The sequence below is a fragment of the Pezoporus wallicus genome, unplaced genomic scaffold (assembly GCF_028554395.1).
Source record: "Pezoporus wallicus isolate ANWC-B61680 ecotype Strahan unplaced genomic scaffold, APGP_CSIRO_Pwel_v1 contig_8542, whole genome shotgun sequence".
NCBI lineage: Eukaryota > Metazoa > Chordata > Aves > Psittaciformes > Psittacidae > Pezoporus > Pezoporus wallicus.
Window position 1 is genome coordinate 2,982,317 of NW_026640148.1, and position 21,956 is coordinate 3,004,272.

Consider the following 21,956-nt stretch of genomic DNA (forward strand, 5'->3'; position numbering starts at 1 on the left):
CAGGGAGAAGAGACTCTTCTTCACTAACCTGCTTGTTGATTCAGGTAACAGCGAGGACGTAGGAGATTCTGATCTCCGGCCTTCCTCCAAGGAAGGTAATTCACTTCTTTTGTCATCAGGAGTATCAGGTTTGAGTACCTGGTCTTTTCCAAGGGCAAAACCTGTGTGATGCTCTTCCCTGTGTTCTAGCAAGAAAAAAGGCAGAGATTAGCAGGAATGACAAAGCAAAATGCTGTCATTTAAATTTCTGCAGTGTTGAGATAGATGTTAATAAAAAGCACAAAGTTTTATTATTTATTTAAATACCAACGTTCCATTCCCACCTACTTGCTTCCCAAAGCTCTCAGTTTCAAAGGTTTAATTTCTTCTCCTGCACAGTAAAAAAAACTCCAAATCAACAAAATGAAACCCTACCCTCTAAGAATCAGAGACTGAAACAGAAACGTTTCATTGTTATGAGCTTCAAACACAAACAAGGAGAGAAATGAAGGGTAAGGATATTTGTCTCATTTCCTAAGATCAAACTGCATTTCGGAAATTAGCAAACACTTAACAAGACAGCGCTGTTCGCCGCTTCTTGCTACCAGTTCACTTCATCCACTGCATGAGGGAGCTTGTTCACTTTAAAGTTTTACATGTCAAGTCCATAGGCTTAATACGACAAACATTATGACTTATTTCCTTATGCACCTAAGACAGTGTCAATCTAGATTAATTGATGTTTCCACTTTTTAATAAGTAATTTCTAAACAATGCATCAAGCAAATCATAAAACCATTTCACTGTGCCAAGTGTTTTTACCTATAAAAAGACGGACAGTTCTCTCAAGTACCTTCTACCTCTCCAAGGTGAAAACAAACATAGACTTATGGGATGTGAAGGTAAACTGTCCTTACACCACATACACAAGTGTTTTCAAACGAGTTATTTAACTAGAAAGTTGCACAGGCCATTAAAACCATACTGATACTCATCTCATTAATAATCCTTATTATAGCCATCCACAGAAGTGTTCTGTGCACCCTCATGAACCAAGCTATATTCCTGCTCAAGTCACTTTGACTTTTCTGCCCCTCCAGAAATTACTTTGACAGAAATGGCCAAACAGAACTGCAATTAGAGTGCAGAGGAGCTATACAATCTTTGAATCCAGCCACAGCTTGCCCTTTACCTGCCGCTGAAATGCATAATTAAATATCAGGAGCATATTTTCGTCTGTTGAAAACAACTGGCACATTACAGCAAGTCAGTTGCCCACCTAATGAAACATCTCTGAAATTAACAGGTTAAAAATAGCACAGGCCCTGTGCAATAATGCAACCCAGAAGAGCATCATTTTGTATCACAAATATTTATCAAATCCTGATGGTGCTTCCCCTTAGGCAAAGCAAAGCCCTATGTTAAAAGTTATAAACACTGGAAATGAAACACTTTAAGATGATGTAAATCAGGAACCGAGGCTTAAAACATCACCAAAACCAGAGCAAGATTTACAGAGAAGCTTAAAGTTACATCAGCCAATACTACAGTAGAGGGTGATGGAAGATACGCAGGTGTTAAAAAGAAGCACAAAACAAAACAAGTATGATTTAATTCTGTATAATTCCACTGCTTCCATGAGAACCCAAATCAAATGGGGAAGGAATGCATACAAAGCCTTTGGTCTTCTCAGCAGTTATGTTTCAAATGGCAAGTCATCACACCACTGCTGGCTTTCTTCCTTTCATGTATTTTTAATTTCCCATTTGATAAAAAGGCAATTGCTGTTAATAAGAAATACAGGGGGAACAGGCTTTAGGCAGCTGTTCCTCTACCCATAAGCCTTCTTTTATTTTGTTTTGTTTAAATGGTTTACAAACAGTCAAACAGATGCAGATATTTGGGATAAAACTAAAAACTGAAACTGAAAAGACTACTGAAAGCTCAGTGCATAAAAAACAATGAAAGTTTTGCAGGTTTGTCAGAACCAGAAGAGGTGGGATCACATACGTAAGTCAACATGGTACAGGATGATACATCTGATATAAAGGTTTTTTCTACCTGAGCACTCTTTTAGAAAAAATATATGGCTTTAATTCAGCTTCTCAAAGTCTGTGGTTCAGCACATGACGAAAAAGCTTACACAGAAGACACAAACCCAGTAACTCTTAGCAGCCAATCACTCAACAGAGCATAGCTAGAAATCATTATCTAATAATATATTGCTTCTGTCTTTACTATAGAACTGGAAGGTCATTGTAAATTATGTTAAATGACATAAACCTTATCCTTGAGATTCTTTATTCTACCCTTCACATGGAAAGGATTATGTGTCACATCAAGGTCTGCATGAAAGGATAAGGATAAAATTCATACTACCACATTGGTATTTTCACCTCTTTTTATTCCTGAGGGCTTTGCTAGAGGAGACAGCGAAGGGACAGCCAAAGATTAGTTCAGCTCAACTCAGGAAAGCAGAGATTTGTGAGAGCTGATGCAAACTAAATACCAGATTTTCCCAAGGATACAGACAACAGCGCATCCAATTCTAGTCAACGGAATTCTCTCCAAAATCCAGTATCTTGAATAGATTAAAATTTACATGTTAGGCTGAGAAATGCTCTTCTAAATCACACATTCAAAGATATGTGTACACTGCCAAAGCAACCAGCACCATAAAACAAACAAGACTGAAGATACCTATAGGGAACAAGTTAATAACACAAGTGAATATTTCTTTGATGCTGTGGGTAGCGAGTATGACAAACACACACTGGATGTTGTGCCTGACTCATAAAGAACTGAGTAACTGCAGTTGTGCATTCCCACTTTTCACTATGTTGAAGTATATAAACACAAAATGAAGTGAGTTAAAGAGAGACAACATACTGTATGAACAGTCTCAAAGAAGCCAAAGTATTTTTTTTCTTGGACCTCAGCACAAATGAATACTTGTTCCAATCCACACAAATATCTCTGTAGCTCCCAATTTCCAACTCGCCATTGTATTAGTGAAACAGAAAAGCTGAAATCCAGCAAGTAAGCCCTATGATCACCTTCATTTCAAAGATGCAGATAGCCACCTGCCCATTCTCAGCAGCTTCAGCAGATTTGGACTGGAACCTAAGGTCCCATTTCAACCAGGTAATTAAAATAAGCACCTAAATAAAGGCCACCTATACAGGTCCCACTAAAATCAAACAGATTATATATTTATTATGGGTTGTGTTTATGTACCACACTAAAATCAATAGCAGTCAATTTTTTATGCCTATGATTTTTATGCCTTTTTTTTTCCCCTTAAGGACTATAGCAGAAGAACAATGGGAGGAATGAACATTTCTCTTTGGGAAAGCCCCACTCCTTAGTGTGGAACGAAGAGGTGGACTATATTAAACAACATTACTAACCTGTGGCTGCTGGGAGGTCTTTGGCAGTAGTGACTTCTTTGGTTTTAGCACCTTCTATTTTTCTTTTACCACTTTGCTTCCACCGATTATCTACTTGATCCACCAAAAACTGAAATTGACTTCTGTGTTTCTTTCCTGTAAATGGACGAGTGAATTACTAATCATTGCCACAGCACTCTTAAGGTACGCCATAAAAAGTGAAAAGGATGTGAACAGAAATAAACACAAAACACCGAATTAAAAATGTTTTTGCTACAGCAAAGGAAAGCCAACTCATCACTGCAATATGTTCCATAGTCTGTTAATGATCAAAATCTGTGTCTGTGCTTTTACAAAGTTACCCAGTAGCCAAGAACACTTACACAGATGAAAGCTGAATTTTTGCTCAGAAGAACTCTGTTTGCTTGGTAGTCCTGTGAGGAGCCCTCTGCTAGAGAGAAAGATCAAAATCTAACTCACAACTGCTCTGCAAATGGCTTTAAAGTTGCTCTGGGTTTCTTCCCCCATCTCTGCAGTAAAACAATGTCAAAAGCTTTTGTGTCATGCTTATTACCCTGTTTTGATTCAGGTCCTCTAAATCACAGTTAACACTGCAAATACCCTGCACTTTTCAACCACTTCGTATGTTTTAAGCAATCCTCTGGTATTCAGCCAAAGCAATGTTGTTTTTTAATCTAGATACTTCAAATTCTTTACTCAGGCTGGGAAAACACCCGGTCTCCTTAGTCAGACAATGTGGATTACCTAACCCTGGGCACCAAGGGAACATGCTGTTTTCCCTACAGAATGCCGCAACTTCTACGGAAGAAGCATATTAGACTGTTGCTACCCACTGCTAGTACAGCAGGGAAGCCCACCAGTCCATATACATGGCTTTATACCGATACGTTATGGTGAAGGCAGCAAACATGAATTTCTTTTCTTTGGAAGGACTTTCAACAAAAGCCACTCTGACAGATTTGCCCTTTTGAGACAAATAAAGTATTTCAGATAAAACCTTTAGCTCAATTTTTTGCCTACCAAAAAAGTGTTCATAATGTTTTCCATGCCAGAGGCAGGAAGGCCCAGTGGACATCCAAAATGTCCCTGGGGCAAAGCAACTGTAACAGCATGAGAAGTAAAGCACACATGGCCCTTGTGGGCTCCACACTGCCTCTCACAACAGTACCCAGTAAACTAGCTCACAGAGACATGAGAGCTCCCAGTCAGAGCATTTTCCAATCCATCCTTGCAGGAAGCAGGACTCAACGCAGTGGCCATGGCCAACATGCCTCCCTCCTCTGCCATTGGCAAGGAAATCTTCCTGGCAATTGCAACACAGTGATGGACTAAACAAACAGCTCCCGAGATGAGTACACCTCATAGTGTAGAACCCACTGCACACACACAGCCTGTTTTCTTTCTTTTCATACGCATAACTGAAAGTCTCTGCTGTGTAGAAGCCACATGCATGCTGCCCAAGTTATACTTGCAGGAAAGACTAAGGTAAACCATAGCAGAGAGGATGGGCAGAAAAGTGAATGGGAATGCTCACGACAAATGAGAGCCAAGGGCTAGCGATGGGCAAACTGGGCCACTCTCCCCCTGACTGGGACACTGCAGCCCATTGTACTGAGGGTGCACACACCAGCTTCCTCCCCATCCCACAGGTGCCAAGAGCAAAAATCAGCAAAGCAAATCAGCGTCCCACTCAGCACGGCCAACATTAGGATTGGACACCTCTCACAGAGCACTGCATGGAGTATGGCACATCTAACCCTGATCTGTGTCCTGCTGCACTGATGGGAGGAGAGGAAAGCAAAGACAAAAATCGTATCAAGTTCTGCCCCACAGAAGGAAACAGATCTAAAACTGACTCCCTTGCACTGAGTAGCTGAAAATGCCACATAAGGTCAACAAATTCTTTAATAAAAGGACAGTTCTTGTCCCAGATGCTCATGTCTGAACTGCTGCACATTCATTACCGAATTCCTTTGGCACTTCAGTTTTTCCAGTATCACTTTTTGTTGTTGTTTTGTGTTCTGGTGTAAGTACAAAGCTTTTCAAGTAAAAATGAAATGTCCTGGCAAAACAAGGCACTATTCAGATGCGCTGTAAATCACTGCTGTGCTGACATGACATACCATACACATTTCATAAAATTACAGGCATTTCAATAATAAAACAACCACAGATATAATTACAAATATTTAAAACGCAAGATATAAGTCAATAAGCCTCTGAATCGCATGGAAAAATGAAAGATTTATAAGCAGAAAAAGCAACTTTTTTATCAAATGTACTTCTTTTCCTGTAGATTTTTTTAACTCTTTAGACAGAGGTCTGACCATGAAAAAAGCAGAAGGAGGCTGACACCAAACAGGGTGGCACTGAGTTCCCATGGAGCAGAAGAAAGCCATTGCAGGGGCCAGCGAACTTAATTGTACCTTCCAGGCACAGACTCTGGCGATCGTTCCAGCAGAGCTTCCCGTGAGCATGTAAACCAGCCCCAGGTTCATCAAGCCAAAATATTAATTGGTATTTCAGGAACACTTCACATACCAAAATGGAAAATAAAACCCCCAAAATCAAACAAACAACAAAACCCACCTCAACAGTGTAATCTGCAATTTTCCAAGAGCCTCGAAAACTGTAAAGATTTGGAAAAGTGTAAAGAAAGGAAAAATAAATAAGTTTTCCCATCACAGCTTCTGTTATCTCAAATTTCAACATGGCTGTTACATACCTTCCAGTGTGTGGTGTGTTTCAGATGGAAATAGAGAACAAAATGTATATGGTTGGGTTTATATTTTTAATTCAGAATTTATGCTAGTGTTAACTCATTCATGAATTCAGCCGTGAACTGGGGACCTAGGGTGCAACTGTAGTAAATTAAAAGGAAAAAACCCTACATTGTTTAATAAAGCTTTTTAAAGTCCATCTGTGCTACACTGAAAAAAATGGCATTTGATAAGAGTTCTTTTAATTTCTTCCTGTCCTCTAATTTCAATATCCAGCTCTTTCTTCATGCTTGCGATTTCTTCCCTATTGCTTTTATTAGAAATAATTTTCTGACAGTAGTTAACACTGACCTCTTTGGTCATCACTTTTTATTAATTTTAAAAACATATGTTCCAACTAAAACATGTTTCTATCTTCTCTTTTTCCTCTTTTTTTTCTCTTTTACTTTAAAGTGCTCGATTAAGCTGCCTGAGGCTAATTTAGTCACATCAAGATCTTGCTGCTTTTGAAGCCATATCCTTTTAATAATATAAACTGAATAAAATACTGGTTTTGAAAAATTAAGATGGCATTTAATACCTTCTTGTTTCCAAATGTGTATAATAGGTCAAGAAAACAAAAGCAGCATCCTGACTGATGGGCTCCTGTTTCCACACCCCACCCCAGGCGTATAATGCAATTGTTTGCAAGGCTCCAACAAGAATGCAACCAGGGGTCCAGCTTTAGGAGGAATTTGTGCACATCCAATATGTGAAAACAATGGAGTTAAGAGGGTCTCTTGTGTAGGATGTCTGGTGACAGTGCTGCCCTATAAAAAGCTGTGCAGGCACTGTACCGAGCAGCACATCCCCATGGCCGCTCCTTCACCCTCCTGCTCCCAAACATTCCTCATCAGTGGGAAGAAGGATGAGAAGCCTGCTCACAGCTGACTGTGATTTCAGGTACCTTCCTCCAACAGCTTTTGTTCAGACTCACCTTCCACATTTACAGTACGCTAAGGAGCAGAGCAGTAACAGATAGGAATGCGCTCAGATGCAGAGCATCCTGCAGGCATCGAGCTTCAGATTTGTGCTTTACAGAACTATGAAAGCCTTGCATGGAAAAATAACCAACCTGGGATTAATACTTTTAAAATTATTTTACTTTTTGAGTTATTTAATTTTACTGCTAGAAATTTCTGCATGGCAAGAGAATAATTACTAACCAGTTACTTGGAATTAGAAGTGAATGCTTAAGATTAAAAACGACAAACAGCACATGTACACTTAAAAAATATATATATACTCAGCAACAGCAAGAAAAAGGAAGGGAAAAATTTTTCTAAAGATTTAGGCCCTTATTTAGCCCTCACAGAAACACAAATAAAATCAACAAGGCTAAATCTAGCTGCATTATGGAATAATTTATATGCCTGAAGCAACACAAGGAAACACAGGAAATATGAGAGTATTGCAGATTTAAATACCCTTAAGTATAATCAGAACAAGTTGTCCCTTCATTGCTTTGCTCCTCTGTGGCTGAAAGCAGAGAAGTTTAAAATCTACTGAATGCTGGTTTAACATTACATGGCAAACTACCATGTCTGAGGGTGCAAGCAGAGCACAGGTGAAGCAAAATGAGTGGGAAAAAACAGGAAAGAAATTGTGACTAATAAAACACCACTAGAGAGCTAAGTACAAAGTAATTCTATTTAAACCCCGATGTACAAACACACAAAGAAAGGTCGGGAAATCATCTGTAAAAATCGGTTTCCATTAGCCATTTCTGTACTAAATTACTACAACAGGATACAAGTCCTGCAATCTTTAACTCTCACAAGGATGTTTGCTTCTAAACTAACCATAAAGATGGTTAGATGGCTCCATGGAGAGAGAAAACACTATTCTTAAGTTTAAGCACATAGTAAGGAGAAAGACAGTTTAAAATACTGCACTTTCCCTCGGTCAAGTTAAACTGGAATCAGTTCTCTGCTGGAAACTAAAAAGGAAAAACAGCAGTAACAAAAACCCACACCACAAATCACAACACACACCCCCAAAACCCACCAAAAAAAAACCCAAGCAAAATTGTATCACTGAACTACAGCTCTCCCTGTGATATTTTTCTTATTTTTAATTCTCTTTTCTCCTTTAAATATTCTCTTCTTTCCTTTACATATTTATTCCAGTTATACTTCCCAGAACAAATCTGTTACTCTGTCAGGGGAGAAGCAATTTTAATAGCCAACACAGGCCCTGATCTCTTACACAAACATAGAGGACTCAGTGTGAAAAATGAAACAAACAGCAATAACAAAACAAACAAGCAAACAAACAAAATCACCCAGTTTACACTGAATCCCAGTCACTGGCACAGAATGGAGGGGAAGAGGTCAACCAAATGAGCAGAGTGTTCTTCCTGAGAGATCACTTCAAAATCACAGGGACGGATGGGAGGGGAAAGTAGAAAAGCAGACAGGGAGGAGGCAGAAACATTTGAGTGCTTGTGGAGAGGGGTATGAAGGAAGGGAGAGAATGTGAGGAGCACTGTGAAACCCTGTATGATTTGTGAATCACAATACACAAACACAGTATGGAAAAACCATTTTTGCTCAGTTAAAAAACACCTTTTAGCGGTATGGATGAGTTGAGAACTTGGGATGACCAACAACCAACCAGAATACAGGTGCATCTTAAATAAAACCAGTGTCCTATCATTAAGAGTGTAGGGGAAGAGGGAATATCCCACGTAATGGGAAAACCCACTATCTGTATTACTGTGGTGAGTGCAGAGGCAAGACAATGAGCCAATGCCCCACCTTGCCAGCTCAGCACACTTCATGTCAGCAGAGACACCTCTCTCTGCAGTCGCCCAGCTACACCTGAGCCAGGCTGGTATTCCTGGAGGGCTCACAGCCTGCAGAGCAAATGCTATAGAGTGCCCAGAACCTAAAAAAAGGGAGAAAAGTGTCAAACCTGAAGGTGAGAAAATTCCCAGGAGTGCATGCCATTGTTCACAGGGACCCAACATTAGGTAACAAGGGATTTTTTTGTTTGTTTGGGGCTTTTTTTGGTTGTTGGTTTGTTGGGTTTTGTGTTTGGTTTTGTTTTGTTTTTTAACTTGTGATTTAACACACACAGATTCATATGCTGCAAGCTCAAGTTTTAACAAAGTACAGAACCAGCCAACTGATAACCCAGTTTGCATGAACCTCTAAGTACAAACGAAAAAGGAGGTGAATTTAAAAGCAAAATGAAGTGAAACTTGCTATTACTTACGATAGTCAGAGTGGATCTCATCTATTTCTTCCTCTGTCTTGTCCTTTGTGAAGGTCAAGCTCTATAGAAAACACACAGGTGTTTATTTACAGAAGCAAAAATATAATGCTGTATATTTTGAAACTAGAGTCTTAAAACTGGATGAAGGATCAGCTGTTTTACCCCCACCAGCTCCTACCATCTCATCCGCAGACAGTAATCTATATTTAAAGTACGTACACATGCTGCCTTGCTTTGCTTTCACAAAGTCAACAGGCCTGAGCCCAGCCATCCCACATAACATCCAGCATGTGTGGACCATAAAATCTTTCCTAATGCTATGCAACAAACATACTCCAAAAGTTACAAAAGTATCATATGTCATGGGAAAAGAACAGGCACTATTGCCGACAAGGAAGTGAGGAATTTACTATCTAAATCCTAGAGAATTCTAGGAAGCAAACTATTCCCCACACTGCCATGGAGGGTCAAAATCGTCCAATATCACCAAGGGGAACATTTCTCAAGAACTTTTTTTGCTATCAAAAAATGTTCCTACTTAAATGGTTTGGGCATAGAAACATCAGCAGTACGCAAAGAACTGCCCAGGACAAATGAGTGGTATGAGAAAATCATGTTGATTATAATATGGTATATGTGAATTACAACATAAAATCTGGGAATCAGGAAATTCCCATAATAAGGTGATGGGCAAACGTTCAGTACCCCTCTGCAATATCTCCTAATCATCCCCCTCTCTGAAAACAAAGATAATTAGCTTACACTTTCCCCAGGTTTATTCAATTCAAGCAGAAGCCGGATCTTCTCATTGTTTTCCAGCTCTTTAACAATTTCTGCAGCTGTTTGAAAATACAAGAAAAGGATCAGTAAAACAGGAGCTCTTAGATAAAAAGATGTAACAGCACTGACTGAAACTACCACGAATTTTAGCCATAAAGAGACAAACCAGCATTAGCTCTCCAACTGTGAACTCAGACTCCCATCCCAAGCAAATCCACTGAGCCTGGGCTCAGAAGAAGTTTGCTCGTGCAGAGAAAACGCTTCCACACGTAGCAGCTGAGCACTGGAGGCAGTGCTGGAGAGTCGGGACTGGGAGGCACAGTCAGGAGCCATGGCCTTGGCCGAGGTGCCTTGCAGCAGCCCCACTGTGCTTCCCAGTGCCTGGCACTCCGCCACCTCCTGAGCGGCTGTTCCATTTCCTTTGCATTAAATTAATGGGAAAAGGTAGTCTTTTCAATTCACATCTGAATCTTACTCTAGTACGTCTTTTAGAAAAAACAGTTTTCATTTCGCAATGTATCATTCAATGGAAGATAAAACAATGACATCTGCTGTTTATCTTACTTCTACCTCCATGGACTGCCTTCCAAGGCAACACAAAACTGTCTGCAGGCTTATGTCCAAGTTCAAAGATGAATTACAACCTACCCTAATGATTAAGTTGGACACATCAAAAGCATATAAACAGATACAACTGTGTATTAACATTTTAACTAAAACTGCAGCTATGCCGGAGCCTGCATAGCTTATTTTGGCATTCCCTTTTACAAATCTGTTTCTACACTTAACCATTTTCACCACACTACTACATAGCAGTGGGTATTTATTAAAACAAACACTTTCACTAGACAGCAAAGTAGCCAGAGAACAAAAGCTTATTTAGCTGTGGAGGTACAAAACCTGTTCAAAACTGGTTTAAAAATCCAGGAATTTGGCACCTGTGCTTCCTCAGAAGCTCAGCTATTCATGTTATTAGTGACCTCAAGTTCACTGCTACCACTGAAAATGCATGTCTGCATCTTAAGTGCAAGTTTAATAATTCACCCTTTACAAGAAGGTGTTGAGCCAGAATTCAGTAGAAAGTTTGCATTATTTAAGTCACTGCATTGTCACACATAGTGGAACTTCATTTAGCTGGCCTGGATGAACAACACAAAGAAATTTGGTGCTACTTCACCACCAGCATCAAGTGAAGAATTGTCTCCCAACACGTTCAAGGACTAACAGAGCAACCAGCTCTGCACAAAGCCAACCCTTGCACACCCTGAGCAGACATGAGGCTTCAGTTGTACCAGCATCCATTCCTCATGCTGACCTTGCTGCTGCTTAACAGCAGCAGTGCAGCCCCAGCTCCATGGCTTTTCCTTTCCCCTCTCCTGGAGCTGTAGTGGCTCCAGACCAGCCCACTCCACCCTCCTTCAAAACTGCTCAACTCCTGTTCAGCCATCGGACAACAGAGCACCTCCATGACCTGCTGTACATCGACTCCTGCTGCTGGGGGAACTTGGACAGACTCTTTGAGAGCATTTAACTACATTTTCAAGTTTAACATAAACCCTAGCATGACTGAGATTCTGATGCAAGTGCTGTTCTTGCAGACCTAAACCACAAACTCCTAAACTTCTATTACTTCTGAAGGCAAACACAATGTTAACTCTGTGCTGGTTATCATCCCAGAGACTTTCTGAAGTCCTAGAAAATAATTTTTGAAAGCATGTTTATTTTTGGAAGCACTTCGGCACAAGCTAAGCAGTAACACTTGGCACCTAAATCACTGCGGCACTTAACCTCCTTAGTCAAGTTCTTAAAATGGTTAAAGAAGCAAAACAAAAAAAGCAAGTAGTGTTGGTTGCAGACTCACTTTTCTCATATGCTTGCTCCCACATTCCAAACCAAGAGCTGGCAAGTGAAATCAGGATTTCAAAAAGCAGGAGCCTACAGTTTGGCTGCTAAATTCATATTTATAATCCTCAGTGACTGACTGTTTTCCAAAAAGCACTGCATCTGGTGGTTCTGTCTGTTTAGTAAAGCAGTTAAACACCAAAACCCTATTTTACTTTCTAAATGCCAGAGTAGAAGTTATGGATATTCAGCATTTCCAACTGCCTGATCACATACAAAACCACTTACGCACGAAGCTAACAGATGAGCTTTTAATATTCACTTGGAATAAATACTCCCCTATACTGTCATATTTGTTAAATAACTGATGAATTAAGTGAGGTTTAATGTGTTTAAATCTGGCAGCCTTCTCCAAGGGTGCTGGCCCCAAATTATTCCTGTTGCAGATGATCAAACAACAGATGTGAAGCTGAGCTGTGCACCTGCAGTGGTGTCTGTCTGCTGCTGAGCCCAGCTGTGCAGGACCAGCTCCTTGGCCCCCAGCTCACTGTGCTGTCCTGCTTGTTCATTCAGCTACTGACAATCCTACTGCCACAAAAATTTATCTGGTCCCAGTAGCTTCTGAGCCCTTCAACACACAGAGAAACATTCAGAATTGTTTAGAGCTTCTGGAAGAAGCAGTGAACTTGTGCTGCAGGATTTTAGTCTCCGTAAACATGAAAATAAAAGAGATCAAACTGAGAGCGAGGAGCATATTTCTCGTCTCTCTACTTCTGAAGTAGCCGAGACCAGCTCTTGCCAGCAGGAGCACTGACCTAAGCTACAGACCTAGCAGGCAGCAAGCGACATCCTGAAACCAGTGCAGAACATGCAATACCAGCTATACGAGAATCTCCAGGACACCAACGGCTGTGCAGCTCCCAGGAGAGAAATATCAGAACATTATCCTGCTAGAAATTCCTTTAAAAGGATTGTTTGACAAAAGCTTCTAATCAAATAAAAAATAATATAGCTAAATCTGGTGTCTGTCTCTCACCCACATGCGCCAGTGTATTTCTGGTGTCAGTTGTATCGCCTGGAGAACTGAACTGAGATGACAAATGCCAGACCTTTAAAAGAGATGCATGTATTCATCTTGTACAAAACAATACAACAAGAGGAGCTGGGACAGTTCTCCCTCTATCTCATGCATGCTACTCCAAATCTAAAATATGGCCACATTGCCTACAAAGCCAGGCAGCAAAAATACCTTCCTCAGATCTTATCCTCCCTGTTCCAGCCCTGGCATTTTTCAGGCATTAAGCCTAAGCACAGGCAAATAATAGATGGCTGCTTAAAGGAAGTTTATATTGCACTCACATTAGAGACTAAACCACATTCTCCTTATCCCATATAGCTATTTATATATAGTCTGAGTTTAAGTGTATAAAAATACTGCCAAGCACCCAAACTGATATAAACTACAGCAAAACATTAAACACTTTCCTGTTAATTCTTTCTACCGTTACCTGTCATATCCAAAAAGATATCTAATTTTGAAATTAAATCAACAACAAAAAAAAGTATAATCATGAAATAATAATAATAATAATAATAATAATATGAACATATAAAAAATATGAAAGTCTCAGTGTAGATGAAGAAGAGAACAACTTCAGAACAAAAGATAAATTACTAATCCATTCACTCACTAAGAACTTCAGGCACTTCTCATTTTTTGACTAAAAGCCTCAAAGTCTAGTTTGGAGGCACTCATTAAAGTCAATAAAAACACAGAAAATTTTTCAGAATTTCAGAACAGGGTTAATAAACCAGGAAGTATCAAAAGAACTTCAATACAAATGTACATCCTTGCTGGATACTTCCAGAGTACAGCCACACATTTCTGGCTTTCATTACATTTCCTTTTATTGCATAAACCAAGATTAATACAAGATAAATTCTTCCAGCTCCAGTTTTCCCCAGATACAGAAACCAGCCTTATTCCTACCCTGAGAACAGAAGAAGCAATGCATACAAATAGCTTGCAGTGGTAACAACTTTCCTAGACTTTCTAACTTACCTGATTTGGGATTTAGAGAATCACACTGAGCATTGTACATGTGCACAAATTCTTGGTGTCTTTTAATCAGCTGTTGTCGGGTCCCACGGGTAGACAGACCATGTTCCTTCAGCTTCTTCTTTAAATCACGATCAGAGAGCAAGCTGTAAACAACTTTAGACATAGGCTTCCTTTTGTGAGCAGAACTGCAAAAGGAAAAGGAAACAAACTATGAAAATAAGAATACTGATTTACATGTTTACAAGGTATTTCATCTACTTTGGGCAAGAAATGCCTGAAAGAATCACTTCAGTCATGACAGACACAGCACATCACAGCTGAAATGGCAACAGCTCTAGAAACCAGAGCACCTTTTCCATCTACCACAAAGAACATTTCAAACGTGCAGAAAGCAATAGGTCTCATCTGATTTTCTGTAGGAAATGATGCAAAACTAACTCAGGTAACTAGCCCCAAGGCTCAGTTTTTAATATCTACAGCAAAGGCTTCAGAATCACATCAGCAAACACAGCATTGTCCACCTTCATTAGGATCAAGCCTTATATTTACTCTGAGTTCAAGAGGAGGTGTACTGAATTCAGATTGCTAAAACACAAGTTTTCCACCCAAATACTGGCCATGTCTTAGCTGAATCAGCTGGTGAAGTTTTAAAGCATTAAAACTGCAAGCCAATACTTGAATTAGGAGATTTTTCAGCTTTCTGGGAAAATTACTTCGAGAAAGATAGTCATAGACCTGAACGCAAATCTATAGTTCCCATCTAACAGAAGGGTAATCTGGTAATGCAGAAAGTGACATTAAAAAGAACTAATAGTGTTCTCAGATGAGTAACATCTAAAACCAAAATTTACTCCTTCATACTGCCTTATGTCAGAACTCAACGTTCTTGGCACAGCTAGGGAAAACATCTCAATTACAGGAAACTGCCACAGAAAATTCAAGTCCTACTACAACTTTTGTCATCTAATATTAGCAGGACAGTTTCCTTCTGCACAAATTAGCTCAGTCTTCCCTACACCTCCTGGAGAAATACACTTAAACTAGGTACAAAGGTGCCCAAATCCATCTACTGCCTCACTCATCTTCAACTTACATGATTTGTTATAGAAGAACAGCATTTAGACATGTACATATTAAAATTCACCAGCAGAATGACCCAGAAGAGTGACAACAACTTTGCTAGCAGAGAGCTTCATGAGAACAGTTCACAACAGTTTTGAAGCTTAATGTTGGTGGGTTTTTTCCCCCAATTCTTAAGAAACACAGTGTGTCCTTTGTGAACATGCACTTACCTGGTGTAATTACTCCTGTGCAGGTTTTGGGACTAAATTATCAGTTTCACTGAAAGACTGCTCGACTGTTAAAATAGCATGCCATGTGCTCCTAATTTGAGAATAAATAGAGCTAAAATTCCTCAGAAAAGAGCTAGAGATGTTTGGGTTTCGGTAACAGCACAACACGGCCATAAAACAAGTACATTGCCAAAAGCTAGCATTTAACTCACAACAGCAGGTCCCTAAGGAGAAGCATCTTGCATAACACGTTCTTAACATCCAAGCAGAGTAGATAAAATAAGCAAAATTTAAATTTCTGTTAGGGACATGGCCTTGACACCAAAGAAAGATCTGGCTTTTATTTCCATTCATTGAGAATATAGAAAAAACCCACTAAAAACATCCCAATGAAAATTAGGATGTAGCATCAGATTTCAGTATTAATTTATCATTTATTCACCTTTAAAGATCTTAAGCCTATAGACTGCATTCTAAGCACTGGGCAAAACGAGCTTTAACATAAAACTACTTTCTAAGTCAAGGAAGGTTCAGAGGAACTGGAAATACAAGTGTGCATTAAAAGTCCCTCAGAGTCCTTAAGTCTGATCAGTTAGAAATATTAACAGCCTAAATTTATGCTCATAAGCAAAACAAACTGAAATCTACGCTTCTGATGTGACTGTGGTAGCCATGAGAAATTCTAGGATGAAAGCATAAAGCTAAAGGTATGCATTAATCTTGTGGACATCGAGATCTTAAAGAAACAACCTTGACTGGGGCAGCTTGAAAAGAACCACAGTAAGCAGAGTAAGGTGCAATTTTTATTTTAACTTGACAGCTAGTGAAGCAATTGTCTTCTGGAATATCTGAATTGAGGGAAGCAATCCATTCACCAAGTGAAAAATGGGAATAACTCACTGAATGGAATTTTAATGTCAGTGACAGAAACCTGACAAGAATAACGTACAGGCTAAGTTTTCTCCATGTTGAATAATTTAAAACACTGTCTGGTGTTTTCCTGCCACTAAAAGCCAAAAAGTAATACTGCTGGCAATCCACATACTTTCTTGAGAGGGAAAAAATCACCGTGATCATATTTATACAATGATTTCAGGATGGTCTATACAGCAGGTAATGAAGAAACACAATACTATAATCCATCAACTAGTATTCCTTATTTGAAGCAATACAGGAAAATATCTGCATGCACATACAAGTTCTTAGAGTTGCTTCTTACCTTCTGAGGCAGTCCTTCTTCTCTTCTCTTGTCAAGCAGGTATCCAGATGTTTGTTTATGTATTCCTCCGGAATAGCAACCTCACAAACAGGACAATCCACTGAAATCAAGGGGGAAGGAATTTACTATTGCATATTACAGCAAAGAGCAGATGTTTTCATCTGAAAAAGCTTATTGTTGATAGAAGAAAATGAAAATTCCAGATTTCTTTTTCTTAAAGATAAGGCACATCTATTCAGAATCTTCATTTTTAGCTCTCATTTTTATTCCAGAACACTTACTTCCCTCTCTGTGTAATTACCAGAATGACTGTCATCTTCCCTGCAGTCAGATAGAATGAAATCACTAATAAAAATCTAGAATAACATACATACTACATGGAAACCTAGAGGCTTATACAGACATCAGCATATTTCTTTTTTTTTCTTTCATTTTTGCGGTATTTCACTCCTAAATAAAGGAAGCTGATTCATTTTGATAAGACTATAGCACTTTATTCATATTAACATAATGTTCCCAATCTATGGCTCTCAAGAGGACTGTCAAGACACAAGTTAACTCAGCCTCACAGGAATCCTACCATCCAACCATGCCTCATACTCATTTCTTAGAACAGATAACCAGATTCTGTGACAGGCTCAGAAGCTCAAGTGCCCTATGGTATAGTCCCACTCAACTCTGAATTCCTCTTGCATCTTATTTTCAAGAAGCAGCTATAAACATTACCTGTAAAACCAATCAAAAAACACAGACTTAAAATATTCATCTTTAGTAATCACATCATGTCAAAACTGAAAGGCTGACTTTAAATGAACAGCATCAGAAAGAGATTCTTTAACTGCCAGCCTCTCTATCAGTATGAAGGAAGTCAGTTTTGATTTAAAAGACAAAGCAAAACACAAGCTGTGAAAAAAAAATGAAATCTTGTGGGAACTGAGGAGCTATCTGGTAACACTGCTTCACAATTCCTGGCTCCCATGACATCATATTCTAGCCAAAGGTTAAAAAAAAAAAACAGAAAGAAAGAAGTGGGGACATTAACATAACACAGTAGTTCTGAGCCATCTATTAATCGTATTTGATGTAACATTTGAATTCTTAACACGAGGAAAAAAAACAACTTACTAAAACCACCTCAGCACTGCCTCAATTTCAAGTCTTTCATTGACATTATTTGACCAACTACTTTGCATTTGTGGAAATAATTTCAATGTAATGCATGCTTGAAGATTTAATAAGGCCATAAAATGGTAAGCAAGTGAAAATTTCAATTGCTCAAGAATAAATGAGCAGTAAAATTTCATACGAGTTTTAAATTACTAACGCAAGTCTGATACATAAAACTTGGAAACATAACTTCTGAGTAATTTGATGCCATTTTCACATGGCTACTTCTCTGGCTGTAATACATCTTTAAGCAGTATTTACCCAGCTAATGAATAAATATGAACTTCAGAGTTCCAGCTGAATAAATTGTTAAACAAAAGAATAGATAAATATGAGCTAGCAAGTATCAGTGTTGTACTCCTACACGGCCTTTTATTTTAGTGTAGGCTTTTATTTGTGTCAATGGGGCGGCTGCCATCGTGTCAAAACTAAGAGGATTCTGTCATTTCATTGTAGTTTATTAGTACAAATAGGCATTTTCATGCTTCAAAATAAATTCATTTTAACACTGTAGAATTATAGGAGAATAAAGCAGAGTACTTTCTTCTGGAAAGTGCTTGAACAGGAATATTAACAAAACTGAAGCCATGATCATTTTGATTTTGAGTGGACTTCTCAAACACACTATAAAATACCTTGCTTCTGGTTACTTAAGAATACAAGAGCAGAATAAATGTCTGTCTGGTCATTAAGGGGAAGGAGAAAAGAAAATTACTTCAGTTTTACTAAATCTGTTGTGCAACTATTGTTTTTTTAGAGTTGTTACTCAAAGCAAAGGAATCTGTAAGCACTCAACTCCATTTAATTACTTGGCATCAGCCCAAACTTCCTCATCAAGATATGCTTGTAGCAGAGCTGCGCCACATAAGCAGTAATCTGAATGAAGCAGTTATATGGGAAGCATCTGAACACGCCAATGCAAGGGAAAACAATGAAGAGAAAGGAGATTAATGCCAAGTACTGAAGGTCCTCTAAAGCATGCAGTCAACCATAGCCATGGACTTGGGGGAGAGAGAGATCTGGGCAAAACCAAAAATTAAGCATCTCACCTTTCCTGACTACTTTTACCACAGATGTAGAAGGCTTTTCCTGACTTTTGGTGCACTTGGGGCTCTCCTGTGATCCCACTTTATTGTTTTTATCATCAATCTCTGCAGAACTGCTGTAAAGGTCACGGTGTTCCTCAGTTTTCGAACTCTTCTCATCTGTTCCTGCCAGGCCGTCTGCCTTTGTTGAGGTGCAAACTTCTTTCTTTGTCAAGAAACTGCCAATCACTGGCACGTCTTCTTTTACAGCTGTCCAAGATACAGAACTCTTAATGTGGCTTTTGCCAGCTGAATGCCTGCTACAGGCCAATGGAGATGAAATCAGTGGAGTATCCAAGTCCAACTGGAACAGCTGTTGTCTAGAAGCATCCAGAAGACAATACGCAGTTAGCCACAATGGACAGTATCAGCTTTTTCTTTGAGAAGAAACCAGAACAAAAACAGATGGAGCTTTTCCTCCATTCCTTCCTCCCTCTCTCCCTCACACGCACACAGCACTGGGGAATTGCTAGCCCACACAAACCAGGAGCACGCCAGCTGAGCCTCACCACGCTCTACAGAGCCTAAAAAGCAGCTTCCTGATTTTCAAACAAAGTATATTGCACTTTGCAACTATAACAAAGTGCCTCTCAAAACACTACTCGGAACACAGCATCCACCATTTCTTTGGTCAACCCGTTCCAGTGCCTTACCACCCTCACAGTAAAGAGCTTCTTCCTTATATTTTTTAATCCTACCCCTGCCCCAGGTTTCTTTGCAGAATCCTATTTATTTTACCATGTATTTTAAACAACTCGATCAAAGACAAATTAAGCCAGAACAGTATCCTTGGCAGGGATGCATTAAGGGCACAGGACAATACAGATGATACTCACTTCTCCCAGGAGACCAGCCCTGTGCACTAGTAACTACAACTGCACAAGATGCTTGGGGTCCCTCAGACATGGATGGATAGCCCCTAAAGACCACAAACAAGTCTGTAACACCAAAGTGTCCTCCTCCTTCCCATCTGTAACACATTGACTTTTTCAGGCACTAGGATTTTTAGTACTGCCAGTGCTCAGCAAGTGCATGCTCTTTATTCAAATGCCGCAGCTTTACAGCTTGGACTGAGACACAATCCACTGCACCAGGGGTGACAAAGCCTCTGAAAGTAGAACATCTGTAGGTCCTCAGCTTGAACAGAAGACTGCGGGTGATGTACCTACAGAATAGGCGCTGCCATAAAATTATCTCTTACAGCACTTTCATGACAACACAAGGCCCATAAGAAGTCTGAAATGCATCTATGCACTCAGATTTCACAGTTGAACACATTTCAGTATTGGGTAAGTACTCAGAAAACTTCTCAGTCTTAAGGTAAAGATTTTTTCTATCTAAGAAGAACAACTAATTAAGAACTGTCTGTACATATATCTTTTAAAGAGAAGTTCACATAAGTCATCGGGTAACCCCACAATACTGCCAGTTTAAGAGGGTGAACCACCACAACTGAATGCCCGCAATAGTTATAGTCAAGCCAGATCTAGAAGGCTGATTTGGAGTTTAAGTTTCTTGGCTTACTGGAGGCAGTGACCACATCTGTCAGTGGCAATTCACATCTGTCCCAGGACTCCCTGACTTTCTGCAGTGCAAGCAAGTGCAATTAAGTGTGCCAGCAAAACTATGTTTTTTCTGTCTGCTCATGCCTAGATATGGACTGGAAGGTTTTAAGGAGGTTAATCCCCCAGCTGACATGAACACAGAGTGGTCTAGCTACTGTTGACAATAGGATCAGCTCCATGGGGACCTCAGGAGCTAGTTAATGGGAACATAAAGGGAGTGCCTTCATACAGCCCTGTCCCACTCTCACCTCGCACTTGCTGTTTATAAGGGGTGTATTTCATCCAGAAGTAGCAGAAATGTCTGACAGCGTATCATTGCTCAACACAGCTTTAGCAGCAATAACTGGCTGACAAAATACCTCATTTTATTGCAGATAAATGCACGGTTTTCTTCTACTTGAGGGTAACAAACTATAGCCTCCAAAGACTTGTCACATCACAGATGGTTATATTCTATGATCAGGTTCAAAATCAAACAAACTTTGTTGCCTTTTATTCCTAACACACTCAGGCAAAGTTTAATCCACAAAAGGAAGCAGCTGGGTAGTCTACCAAAGATAGACTTTTTTAACATTATTCCCCTCTTTATACAAGGAGTTCATCCTATGGTTATATAAAAAGTATCTGTTTCTTCTGACTCCCCCCCATTTTCATACAGGCAGCTTATCATTAAAGTAGCTAATTAAAGTCAACACATTGTCTTATCATATTATTCTTTATGGCTGCTAACGCTATAGCAAGCTAAATTCTGCATGGCTCAGATAACAGAACAGATCCATAAATGCAATCATTGGCATCATATCAGTTTAGTTTTCCCATAAAAAAAAAGAACAACATAGCCCCAAAAGGCAAAAATAACTGAACTAGCCCATTGCCTATATTCACTGTCTTAATCTAGAGAATACAACTGATCCTCTTCATCTTTTCAGTGTATTTCCATTGTTTTTGAGAGCTCGTCCTCTTGTCAAAGTAACACATTCTATTTGTAACTACCAATTAAGTCAGTTTATTTTTCCACAACATGCATTCTCTAGCCAAAATGTATTTCCCAGTGTGTTCCCACTAGCTGACAACACTCCTAAAATTCAAACTTCACATCAGTTTATCTTTTCTCCAGACTTCAAACTGATTCATGTATCTTCTTCTCAACATCTCTTTCTCAAGAAGTATCACAACAGCACAGCTTATAGTCCCTTGAATTCTCCAATGCAGAGACTTTAGTAGTCTGATATGTCCCTCAGGAAGGCTGCCAGTCCAGTACACATGCTCGGAGGTGAGCCTGGACCCAAGCAGACTGCAAACCCAAGCAAGGGGCAGCTGAGCAACTCCAAGGGCTGAAGAGAGGCCAGCAGACACACAGCAAAAGGCTGAGTGCAAAGCTTGGCATTTTTACAGTGTGTCCTATACAAAAGGATAGACTTCTGATCTCAGAAGAGGTGCTCCAGAGCTGACAGGATGGACTACCCAAAGGAGGACCATCTCACTTCAAATGTAAGTTGTTAACATTTGCATGAAGGCAGCCAGAACAGAGAAATCTTCTGAACAGAGATTTCAGATTCTGTAGTAACAGTTGTCTC

At 39.5% G+C, this 21,956-nt stretch overlaps 1 protein-coding gene across 1 annotated transcript in view; it reads right to left on the reverse strand.

Moving 5' to 3' along the window:
- The window catches only part of RAD18 (RAD18 E3 ubiquitin protein ligase), a 57,069-nt gene that overhangs the window by 24,574 nt on the left and 10,539 nt on the right, over positions 1 to 21,956 (reverse strand). The window contains exons 5-11 of the mRNA XM_057417692.1: positions 18,779 to 19,134; positions 16,563 to 16,662; positions 14,052 to 14,236; positions 10,130 to 10,206; positions 9,368 to 9,428; positions 3,390 to 3,524; positions 29 to 185 (exon numbers count right to left, since the gene is read on the reverse strand). Coding sequence (XP_057273675.1) covers positions 29 to 185; positions 3,390 to 3,524; positions 9,368 to 9,428; positions 10,130 to 10,206; positions 14,052 to 14,236; positions 16,563 to 16,662; positions 18,779 to 19,134 — 1,071 coding nt within the window. The remainder of the gene's footprint in view (positions 1 to 28; positions 186 to 3,389; positions 3,525 to 9,367; positions 9,429 to 10,129; positions 10,207 to 14,051; positions 14,237 to 16,562; positions 16,663 to 18,778; positions 19,135 to 21,956) is intronic.